The 12,402-nt window shown below is 43.5% G+C and overlaps 1 protein-coding gene across 1 annotated transcript in view; it reads right to left on the bottom strand.

Moving 5' to 3' along the window:
* The window catches only part of LOC106606804 (voltage-dependent P/Q-type calcium channel subunit alpha-1A), a 131,242-nt gene that overhangs the window by 47,898 nt on the left and 70,942 nt on the right, over window positions 1–12,402 (bottom strand). Inside the window, 3 exon segments of the mRNA XM_045721286.1 lie at window positions 2,027–2,143; window positions 7,235–7,237; window positions 9,501–9,584. Coding sequence (XP_045577242.1) covers window positions 2,027–2,143; window positions 7,235–7,237; window positions 9,501–9,584 — 204 coding nt within the window.

Raw genomic sequence — 12,402 nt, 5'->3', positions numbered from 1 at the left:
TCAGCCTATTGTTCTGGCAAAGATGAGCCTGTACCCTGATGAAGACAGCTTGTCTGTTGAAACGTTGGACATAAAAAAATAAAAATAATAATAATAATTTTTGCATCTGAGCTCCTAGGGTGTGCGGCTCTCCTTTATTTTTCAAAGATGAGACTGTAGCAGATTGATTCATGTAGGTAGGTACTACTCTGTTTTTGCCAGGCAAACTGGAGAAAATGAAGTGCTCTCTTTCTGGTCAGTAATCTGGATATGTGTGCCCGCCTTTGAGCGCAATGCTGATGATTGGTCAACAGTCAAGACGCTACATTTTTTGGTTCTGAAGTACAGATTACAATAATTTGGTGCAATGCCGTAGGCTTAGGATAGTGACCAGATCGAATAACCAAGGGTATAAATATAAAATACAAACGGTAGTCTATCATTTTTTGTAACGGCTGTCTTCAGAAATGAACCAAGGCGCAGCAGGTATGTGAATACTCATCTTTAATTACCCAACAAAAGGAGTAAAGCATCCACAGGAAACAATAAACACGACAGCAGCAACAGTTTGCAGGCTAAAAAAACGCAGTGCAAAACAACCACCCACAACCCCAAAGAAAAACACACACACCTATATAGGACTTCCAATCAAAGGCAACTCAACACACCTGCCTTCAATTGGAAGTCCCAATCAACAATACAAACATTCCCCATACACAAAACTGCCACGTCCTGAGCCCAAAACTAAAACAATAGCTCCATCTGCTGGTCAGGACGTGACATTTTTATGTATTTTTCCCATTCAGTTTCACACTCATGACCCCCCAAAACCTTCTCAGTGTGCTACTATAGCTCACACAACCTGTGTTGATTGACGGTGCGTTTCACTAGAAAATCTTTTTTGTTGTTGTTGCAAGTGCGATACTGAATGAGTGACACGAAACAAGTGACCAAATGTTACAAAACCTGGCCAGATAAGTCATCAGTCTTAAGTCTAAGTTCAGTCCCAAGTCTTGAGGCTCCAAGTCGAAGTCAAGTCTCAAGTTGTTTTATTTTCTATGAAGATGACTCTCAAGTCATCAAATGTGTGACTCAAATCTGACTCGAGTCCAAGTCATGTGACTGGAGTCCACACCTCTGGTTTTGTGTGTGTATTCTGTCATAGGTCTCCACAATGCTACACCTAGGGTCTGTGTGGGTGTATTCTCATAGGTCTCCGCAATGCTACTACTAGGGTCTGTGTGGGTGTATTCTGTCATAGGTCTCCACAATGCTACTACTAGGGTCTGTGTGGGTGTATTCTCTCATAGGTCTCCACAATGCTACTACTAGGGTCTGTGTGGGTGTATTCTCATAGGTCCCCACAATGCTACTACTAGGGTCTGTGTGGGTGTATTCTGTCATAGGTCTCCACAATGCTACTACTAGGGTCTGTGTGGGTGAATTCTCATAGGTCCCCACAATGCTACAACTAGGGTCTGTGTGGGTGTATTCTCTCATAGGTCCCCACAATGCTACTACTAGGGTCTGTGTGGGTGTATTCTGTCATAGGTCTCCACAAGGCTACTACTAGGGTCTGTGTGGGTGTATTCTGTCATAGGTCTCCACAATGCTGCTACTAGGGTCTGTGTGGGTGTATTCTGTCATAGGTCTCCTCAATGCTACTACTAGGGTCTGTGTGGGTGTATTCTCATAGGTCCCCACAATGCTACAACTAGGGTCTGTGTGGGTGAATTCTCATAGGTCCCCACAATGCTACAACTAGGGTCTGTGTGGGTGAATTCTCATAGGTCTCCACAATGCTACTACTAGGGTCTGTGTGGGTGTATTCTCATAGGTCCCCACAATGCTACTACTAGGGTCTGTGTGGGTGAATTCTCATAGGTCCCCACAAAGCTTATCTCTCTCTCTGTGTGTGTGTGTGTGTGTGTGTGTGTGTGTGTGTGTGTGTGTGTGTGTGTGTGTGTGTGTGTGTGTGTGTGTGTGTGTGTGTGTGTGTGTGTGTGTGTGTGTGTGTGTGTGTGTGTGTGTGTGTGTGTGTCATTACCTTGAAGGATTGAACAAAGGTCCAGAGCAGGATGCGGATGGTCTCTCCCTGCCGGAGCAGTTTGATGAGCCTGGCAGCCCTGAACAGTCTCAGGAAACTCAAGTTGATGAAGTTATTCTACAACATCCACAGTATGACCAGACACAAGAGTGAGAGTGAGAGAGAGAGAGAGAGAGAGAGAGAGAGAGAGAGAGAGAGAGAGAGAGAGAGAGAGAGAGAGATGGAAAGAGAGAAATGGGAGGGGTGAGGGGTAGAAAGAAGGAGAGATGGATGTAAAAAGGGGGAAGAGAGAGATGGAAAGATAGAGGCAGGGACAAATAGAGGGACAGAAGTGTGGAGAAAAGGAGGTACGGGGTAGAGAGGAGAAGCTTATCACTTGCCATGCAATGTTAGATAACAATTTCCTGTCCTAAAACAAACCAAACCATAAAAGCAGGGGAAAAGTTCAAAACCAAACTGAGGAGGATTCAAAACCAACAGAAGAGCAACCAAACAGAACTGGAATCAAATGCAAACCAAACCAAAATATTCAAGGCTTGTAACAGGCTCGGGCATATCCAAGGAGTTAGAAGAAGGGAATCAATACAGGGGAAAGGAAAATCATACGTTTTCAAAACCTAACCATAGTCACCCAATTGGGGCAGTAAGTAGTAGCAGTAGGTAGAAAGTAGTAGTAGTAGTACTAGTTTGTAGTTGGTAGGAGCTGTTTGTAGTAGTGGTAGTAGTAGTAGTAGTAGTTTGAAGTAGTAGTAGTAGTTGGTAGTAGTGGTAGTTGTAGTAGTTTGTAGTAGTGGTAGTAGTAGTAGTAGTAGTATTTTGTAGTAGTAGTAGTAGTTGGTAGTAGTGGTAGCAGTAATAGTAGTAGTTTGTAGTAGTAGTAGTAGTTTGTAGTAGGAGTAGTAGCTGGTAGTACTGGTAGTAGTAGTAGTAGTAGTAGTAGTAGTTTGTAGTAGTAGGTCCCCACAATGCTCAGATATAATGGCGCCGGAGGGGATGGCTTCTAACCAACTGTGCTATTTTGTTTGTTTTCCGCATTGTTTGTAACTCATTTTGTATATAGTTTGCTGCTCCCGTCTCTTATGACCGAAAAGTGCTTCTGGACATCAGAACAGCGATTACTCACCTCGAACTGGAGAAAGATTTTTTCTGCTTTGTCAAGACAAGGCCCAAATCCCTGTCATCAGTGTGAAGAAAAGACGGAGAAAATGGGGGAGGAGGGCAGGGTGCCTTGTAAGAATTTGCCGAAGAGTAGGTAAACCACCGCTACCCTCCATATTATTGGCCAGCGTGCAATCATTGGAAAACAAACTGGACGATCTACGATTAAGACTATCCAACCAATGGCACATTAAAACTGTAATATCTTATGTTTCACAGAGGCATGGCTGAACGACGAAATGGATAATATAGAGCTGGATGGCTTCTCCGTGCTTCGGCAGGACAGAGCAGCTACGTCTGGTAAGACGAGGGGCGGAGGTGTGTGTCTATTTGTCAATAACTGCTGGTGCGCGATGTTTAATATTAAAGAAGTCTCAAGGTATTGCTCGCTTGAGGTACAATACCTCATGATAAGCTGTAGACCACACTGTCTACCAAGAGAGTTCTCATCTATATTATTCGTAGCTGTCTATTTACCATCACAAACCAATGCTGGCACTAAGACCGCACTCAACGAGCTGTATAATGCCATAAGCAAACAAGAAAATGCTCATGCAGAAGCAGCGCTCCTAGTGGAGCGCTCCTAGTCTTTAATGCAGGCAAATTTAAATCAGTTTTACCTCATTTCTACCAGCATGTGAAATGTACAACCAGAGGGAAAAAAAACTCTAGACCACCTTTACTCCACACACAGAGATGCATACAAAGCTCTCCCTCCCCCTCCATTTGGCAAATCTGACCATAATTCTATCCTCCTGATTCCTGCTTACAAGCAAAAACTAAAGCAGGAAGTACCAGTCACTCGCGCAATACGGAAGTGGTCAGATGACGCAGATGATACGCTACAGGACTGTTTTGCTAGCACAGACTGGAATATGTTCCGGGATTCATCCAATAGCATTGAGGAGTATACCACCTCAGTCTCCGGCTTCATCAATAAGTGCATCGACAATGACATCCCCACAGTGACCGTACGTACATTTCCCAACCAGAAGCCAAGGATTACAGGCAACATCCGCACTGAGCTAAAGGCTTGAGCTGCCGCTTTCAAGGAGCGGGACACTTATCCAGACGCTTATAAGAAATCCCGCTATGTCCTCAGACGAACCATCAAACAGGCAAAGCGTCAATACATGACCAAAATTGAATCCTACTACACCGGCTCTGATGCTCATCGGATGTGACAGGGGCTTGAAAAATATTACGGACTACAAAGGGAAACCTAGCCGCGAGCTGCCCAGTTACGCAAGCCTACCAGATGAGCTAAATGCCTTTGATGCTCGCTATGAGTTAAGCAACACTGAAGCATGAATGAGAGCACCAGCTGTTCCAGATGACGCTGGGATCACGCTCTCCGTAGCTGATGTGAGCAAGACCTTTAAACAGGGCAACATTCACAATTACCTCGACTAACCTTTAACTAGGCAAGTCAGTTAAGAACAAATTCTTATGTACAATGACGGCCTACCGGGGAACCGTGGGTTAACGGCAACCTTTCGGTAACTGGCCCAACGCTCTAACCACTAGGCTACCTGCCGCCCCCCACATGAGGCTACCTGCCGCATGTGACAAATTAAATTTGATTTGAGTAGTAGTAGTAGTAGTAGTAGTACGAGTAGTAGTAGTAGTAGCAGTACTAGCAGTAGCAGTAGTAGTAGTAGTAGTAGTAGTAGTAGTAGTAAATAGTAATAGTAGTAGTAGTAGTAGTAATAGTAGCAACAGTAGTAGTAGTTAGTAGTAGTAGTAGTAATAGTAGTTAGTAGTAGTAGTAGTAGTAGTAGTAGTGGGTGCAGGGAACTGTTTTTCTCATAAATACAACCAAATGCACTGATCCTCAAGGCAAACGCACCACCGCACAATATGGAGCTTGCTAGATCACAGCAAGCTAACCACGTGTCAACGCAGCAAAGCTGACAGCTTTCCTCCACAAGGGATTGGCTCGTTTTTGACCTGTGACACTATGAAGTCAGGTTCGATTCCATTTCAGTTCACTCAATTCAGGGGATAAAATGAGATAACATTTAATTCATAAAATTGAAAATTGTCCATTGTTGCTTTAAGAGGATTCCTGCATTTCAAGTCACCTCCTGAAATAACAGAATGTACATGGAATTGAACCCAACCTTTCTTGCATCACATTCAGAGAAGGGGGGGAAGTGGGGTTCTGGGTTGAAGGACAAACTGCAAATATATTGATGATATTTAGAAATATAATTGTTACAAAGTTCTAATGTTGATATAACAGGGGACATTACTATAATTCCATATTCATAGGGCGAATCATACGACTTCGTCTTGCTCAAATTATTACACACTTAATGGTGAAAGCGTTTGTAAAAACCACTACAGAAATAAAACTGTACTTGATTACTGTAAACTATGTATGTGATGCTCACTGTCCTATTTGATTACTGTAAACTATGTTTGTGATGCTCACTGTCCTATGATGTGCATGGTCCTTCAACCCTCTACCAAAGGAAGGGTTCTGGGTTAGAGAGGGCTTGGCAGTAGGCACATTCAGCTCCCACCAAGAGCATGTTCACTACGGTATTGCAACACAAGCCTATGTGTGTGTATTTATTTAGCTATGTACTGTTGTATGTGTGTATATGTGTGTGTAGGTCAGTGTCCATGTATGTCTGAGTGTGTGTTTCTCTTATGTGTCTATGAGTAGTATACGTGTGTGTCATCCCTGCCAGAGACATGCAGTGGGGCAGCATGCACTGTAGCCCAGTCTGCCATGGGTGAAGCTTTAGACCCAGTCACTCTGTGCACTCCTGTCACGCCTTACTCCTCTGGCTCTCACAGACACTAGCATGTGTGTGTGTGTGTGTGTGTGTGTGTGTGTGTGTGTGTGCGTGCCTGTGTGTGTGTGTGTGTGTGTGTGTGTGTGTGTGTGTGTGTGATTGCTTTTAAGGAATGTAAGCAGTGGTGCATGTCTAGTGATTGTGAGAGTATTGTCCACAGGACAATGGCTGTGTCCTAATAGGCTTGACCAGCTTCCTTTCCTTGTTCCTTTCCTACATTACCACAGATCTGATAGAATACTTTTACAACACATTTGTTCTTCCTTCCCTCCTTGAATTAATCACTGATTGAACATGATCAGATTAGAGAGAGCAGGAGTTCCACCACATAACTACATAAAGGTAACTGCCAAAATAGTGGAAACACCAACATAAAGCGTTATAGTAGGGTGTTGGGCCACCACGAGCTGCCAGAACAGCTTCAATGTGCCTTGGCATAGATTCTACAAGTGTCTGGAACTCTATTGGAGGGATGCAATTCCATTCTTCCATGAGAAAATTCCATTACTCCTGTCTCAGACGTCACTCCATTTTCATGCTCATCAAACCATTCAGTGACCACTCGTGCCCTGTGGATGGGGGCATTGTCATCCTGGAAGAGACCACTCCCATTAAGACAGAAAGGTTGAAGGGGATCATTCAGAAAGGCTGTGTATTTATTGCCGTTTACCTTGCCCTCTAAAGGGATGAGTGGACCATGCCAGGAAAAAGCACCCATACCATAACAGAGCTGCTAGAAGCCTCATTTACTCAAGTGTTTCCTTTATTTTGGATCAGATCAGTCAGATCAGTCAGATCAGAGCTGTGATTATTTCAAGGAAGGGAGGAAGGAAGGATGCATTTGAACAGTATTAAATCAGAACCTGAAGGGTATTAGGACAATGACTACTGGCCAATTCCAAATTGACCTCAAGCCCCTCTAGGCCTATCACATGTGTAGATCTGAAAGCATTGGATTGGTATCAGTAATCTGACAACGAACCCATCCAGATAGGCTAGGTGGAATATTTGCTCAATCCTATCTGATCCTTTTAGATCTATACAAGGGGTAGTCCATTTGGGATTGGTCGAATGTCTCTGTCCGGTGACTGGGAGCAGGAGGTCAGTCGAGTCATCTTGTCAAACCTGGGTCAGAGATCAAAGGTCAGGGGTCACTGCCAGGGTGAGGAGTCGAGCAACATGCATCACCACAGCCACACCAGGAAATGGATGCAGTAATTAAAGTCTCCAAAAAAGTACAAACCATCTACATGTGGATGTTGCAGATGACATGGTTTATAGCGGCATTTTTGGAGGTTGATTTAACAAAGAGTGCGATTGGCCAGGCCAGGTTTCATGGATGGACACATAGTGCATTTTGATTGGATGGATTCGTCAGAAGGGAGAGGGACGAAGTAGTTGCCATTAAGTAGCGTAGAGTTAAAGAAAGCATGTAAAAAAAGATAAAACAGGAAATGAATTGTCATTATGTACACTCATTATTACTGAGTTCAGTTCAGTCATAACACTGCCTCCATACATACAACAGTTCAGTCATAACACTGCCTCCATACATACAACAGTTCAGTCATAACACTGCCTCCATACATACAACAGCAAGGATATCAACGACTAGGAAACAGATGAAGTTCAAAAAATATATTATGAGATTACTCCTAACATGATATTACTCCTAACATGACATTACTCCTAACATGACATTACTCCTAATATGAGATTACTTTTAACATGAGATTACTTTTAACATGAGATTACTTTTAACATCAACACACTAACAAGCTTCCATTGGATTGCAAGGAAAATTAACATGATTGTCAAGTCGTTTGTTTGAATCAGCGCAATGGCAGCTACAGCTTTAACTTGAGCTAACCCAAATTAAAGGCTGCTTTGATGGACTACCACTGGACTGATCCAAGAACAGGGCTTGCTTTTTCATGTTCAAAGGTCCTTCTCGATCAAATGGTGTCTCGGACTGATCTGAGGTCAGTTTAGAGAGGAGGAACCTATTCCACCTGATTCTTATGCCATTATCATCCACTGCCAGTAACACCTGGTAGGACGGCTTATAGAGCATAGTTGGGGACAGGAGTTTTTCCTCACCATAAGAACTGACAGGAAAAACGAGGGTCTAGTTCAAGTCATGTAGTCAGGAAAAACTCTTGCCACTACTAAGATATTTTGTAATCATAATATACATGATATAACATTATGTCAAAATGCTATACCCATTGAAATAAAATCTGATTCTATGATTATGCCTGTAGTCACCAACCTTTGTCATGCAGAGCTACATGATGGTCAAGCTTTTGTTCCAGCCCAGCAGTAACACACCTGATTCAACCGATCAACCAATCAAGGTGCTGATGAGGAGTAATCAGATCTGTTGGTGCTGGGCTGGTTATAAAAGCATATAGCTCTCCAGGACCTGGGTTGATAGAGTTTAGGTGATTTTAATGGAAACAAAGGGTATAGCTGTCAGGACTGTCTCAGAGACACACAACATTCAAAACCAATATTCATATTTCATAATATGGTATATAAAGGCATTACAACACACACACACACACACACTCGCATGTGCACACACGCACACACACACACACCACATTACCTGCCTGAATAACTAGTGTGTCTACCTCATTGGCTATCATTTTTCACTATCCAACTGGTTGCTAAGTGGTTGCCTGGCTAGAGGAACAGTCCGATTGGCCAGATTGTTTTGAGGCTGGTTATTTGATTGGCTGTCAGGTTGCCTAGCAGATCAGTAGAGTAGTCTGTGTGTGTACGTGCATGAGTGTATGTGTGTGTGTGTGTGTGTGTGTGTGTGTGTGTGTGTGTGTGTGTGTGTGTGTGTGTGTGTGTGTGTGTGTGTGTGTGTGTGTGTGTGTGTGTGTGTGTGTGTGTGTCTGTGTGTTAGTCTCCTGAGTATTGTCAGTGGTGGCTGGGCTACCATGATCCAGGTCTCTGTGCTCTGCTCTCCACCAACTGGGACAATTATATAAGGCTTTCAAAATATGTTCATGCTTCACTGAGCAATGCAAGATCCTGTACACTACAGTCTCTGCCTTTCTCTCTGCTTCTCTATGTGCCCTGCTCTCTTTCTATCTGCCCCCACCTCTCTCTCTCCCTACCTGTCCACCCCCCCCTCTCTCTCTCTCTCTCTCTCTCTCTCTCTCTCTCTCTCTCTACCTGTCTCACTCTCTCTACCTCTCTCTCTCTCTCTCTCCTCTCTCTCTCTCTCTCTCTCTCTCTCTCTCTCTACCTGTCTCACTCTCTCTACCTCTCTCTCTCTCTCTCTCTCTCTCTCTCTCTCTCTCTCTCTCTCTCTCTCTACCTGTCTCACTCTCTCTACCTCTCTCTCTCTCTCTCTCTCTCTCTCTCTCTCTCTCTCTCTCTCTCTCTCTCTCTCTCTCTCTCTCTGCCTCTCTCACTCTCCCACTCATACCACTGAACTTGCTGACACACCCTTTCCCTTTCCCACTGTTAATTCCCCCTGCCTCCTCACTTACCCCGAGCTCAGTCACTAAAATATCTGTAATGCTGCCCAGGACTGTCACACAGTCAAAAATGTTCCAGGCATCTTTGAAGTAATTCTGTGGGCAGAAGAGAAAGAGGGAGGGGGAAGGGAGGGAAACAGAGAAAGATTAGGAAGAAAGGAAAGAGATTGAGGAGAGAACGGATAAAAAAGGTGAGTCAGTGTCAGACGGCAACAGGCCATATATTAGACAAGATAAAATGAACGTCAGTTATGCTATATTGAAGTCATTCCAGCAACATATATGACTAGAGTCTGAGAGAAAGAGAGTTAGTTGGTTGGTTGGCTTGTTGGTTGGCTGGTTGGTTGGCTGGCTGGTTGGCTGGCTGGTTGGCTGGTTGGTTGGTTGGCTGGTTGGTTGAAAAAGAGAAGGGATCACAGGATTGTGGTACATACTGTATTGTGACTGCTGCTGCAGTAAAAGCCCTTTGTTGGGTGCCATGTATAAGCCTGCAGCCAAACTGTACATTAGGACAGAACCAATTAAAACACCATACTCTCTGTGCATTAGGACAGAACTAAATAAAACACCATACTCTCTGTGCATTAGGACAGAACTAAATAAAACACCATACTCTCTGTGCATTAGGACAGAACTAAATAAAACACCATACTCTCTGTGCATTAGGACATAACTAATTAAAACACCATACTCTCTGTGCATTAGGACAGAACCAAATAAAACACCATACTTTCTGTGCATTAGGACAGAACTAATTAAAACACCATACTCTCTGTGCATTAGGACAGAACTAATTAGAACACCATACTCTCTGTACATTAGAACAGAACTAATTAAAACACCATACTCTCTGTGCATTAGGACAGAACTAAATAAAACACCATACTCTCTGTGCATTAGAACAGAACTAAATAAAACACCATACTCTCTGTGCATTAGGACAGAACTAAATAAAACACCATACTCTCTGTGCATTTTCACTGGGCATGTATGTCTGTGTGTGTATTTATCTGTGTGTCCTCTTTGTTCCTGTTCCACTAAATCTTTACCATCCGAAAATCCCTGACTCTCCTTTTTATTAGTCTCTCTGTCTCTGTCACGTCCTGACCAGTATAAGGGTTATTTGTTATTGTAGTTTGGTCAGGACGTGGCAGAGGGTATTTGTTTTATGTGGTTCGGGGTGGTGTTTTTGGAGAAGGTTATTTGATTTATGTATTCCGGGGTTTTGGGGCACTGTTCCTTGTTTATGTATTTCTATGTTTAGTCTAGTTGGTTGTATTTCTATGTTTAGGTTAATGGGGGGTTGGACTCTGATTGCCTCTGATCGTTGCCTCTGATTGAGAGTCCTATATATGGGTATGTGTTTGGTGTAGTGTTTGTGGGAGATTGTTTCTTGTTTTGCGTATGTGAGCCTTACAAGACTGTTTTGTTGTTCGTGCGTTTTTCCGGGTTATTATTTTGGCGTTCACTTTATTTTATAAATAAATCAAGATGAGCATCCACATTCCTGCTGCGTTTTGGTCCTCCATTCCAGACGACAACCGTGACAGTCTCTCTCTCTGTCTCTCTCTGTGTCTCTCTCTGTCTCTCTCTCTCTCTTTCTCTCTCTCTCTCTCTCTGTGTCTCTCTCTGTGTCTCTCTGTCTTTCTCTCTCTGTGTCTCTCTCTCTCTCTCTCTCTGTGTCTCTCTCTCTCTGTGTGTCTCTCTCTCTCTCTGTGTCTCTCTCTGTGTCTCTGTGTCTCTCTGTCTCTCTCTCTCTCTGTGTCTCTGTCTCTCTCTCTCTCTCTCTCTCTCTCTCTCTCTCTCTGTCTCTCTCTCTCTCTGTGTCTCTCTCTGTGTCTCTCTGTGTCTCTGTCTCTCTCTCTCTCTGTCTCTCTCTCTCTCTCTCTGTGTCTCTCTCTGTCTGTGTCTCTCTGTCTCTCTCTCTCTCTGTGTCTCTGTGTCTCTCTGTCTCTCTCTCTCTCTCTCTCTCTGTCTCTCTCTCTCTCTGTGTCTCTCTCTGTGTCTCTCTGTGTCTCTGTCTCTCTCTCTCTCTCTCTCTCTCTGTCTCTCTCTCCTTCTGCATGTTGGGAGTGTTTGGTGCATGCTGGGAATTGTATGAGTGAGTGTTGTCTGGAGTTTCCTTTTCTTGGTGGTTTGCCTTTTTCTATGCATGAATAAGGTTATTATTCTTTTTTGTTGTGGTAGTATTAAGTATATTGTATTTCTTGTCGGAATTGCCCTGGTTTTGGCGGGGATGGTGACCCACATGGGGACATCGTCCCTGTCACTTCCGCATGGCTTTAGGTGTGTTACTGAAGCTACTGTCACCGTGGAGGAGTTTCTGGCCGCCGTAGGAGAGAAGGTAGGATATGAGAATGTTGCCTATGCATCCAGGATGAATAAAGCAGTGGTGTTTTTCTTAAAGAAGAGTGTCTTGTTGATTGGATGATTGAGCATGGTGTACTTCTTAAAGAAGAGCGTCTTGTTGATTGGATGATTGAGCATGGTGTACTTCTTAAAGAAGAGCGTTTGGTTGATTGAGCATGGTGTACTTCTTAAAGAAGAGTGTCTTGTTGATTGGTTGATTGAGCATGGTGTACTTCTTAAAGAAGAGCGTCTTGTTGATTGGTTGATTGAGCATGGTGTACTCCTTAAAGAAGAGTGTCTTGTTGATTGGATGATTGAGCATGGTGTACTTAAAGAAGTGTCTTGTTGATTGGATGATTGAGCATGGTGTACTTCTTAAAGAAGAGCGTCTTGTTGATTGGATGATTGAGCATGGTGTACTTCTTAAAGAAGTGTCTTGTTGATTGGATGATTGAGCATGGTGTACTTCTTAAAGAAGAGCGTCTTGTTGATTGGATGATTGAGCATGGTGTAGTTCTTAGAAGAGCGTCTTGTTGATTGGATGATTGAGCATGGTGTACTTCTT

Source organism: Salmo salar, chromosome ssa06 (genome assembly GCF_905237065.1).
Source record: "Salmo salar chromosome ssa06, Ssal_v3.1, whole genome shotgun sequence".
NCBI classification, from domain to species: Eukaryota; Metazoa; Chordata; class Actinopteri; order Salmoniformes; family Salmonidae; genus Salmo; species Salmo salar.
Note: the sequence above shows the minus strand (reverse complement) of the source record. Positions and strands in the feature narration are given on the sequence as shown.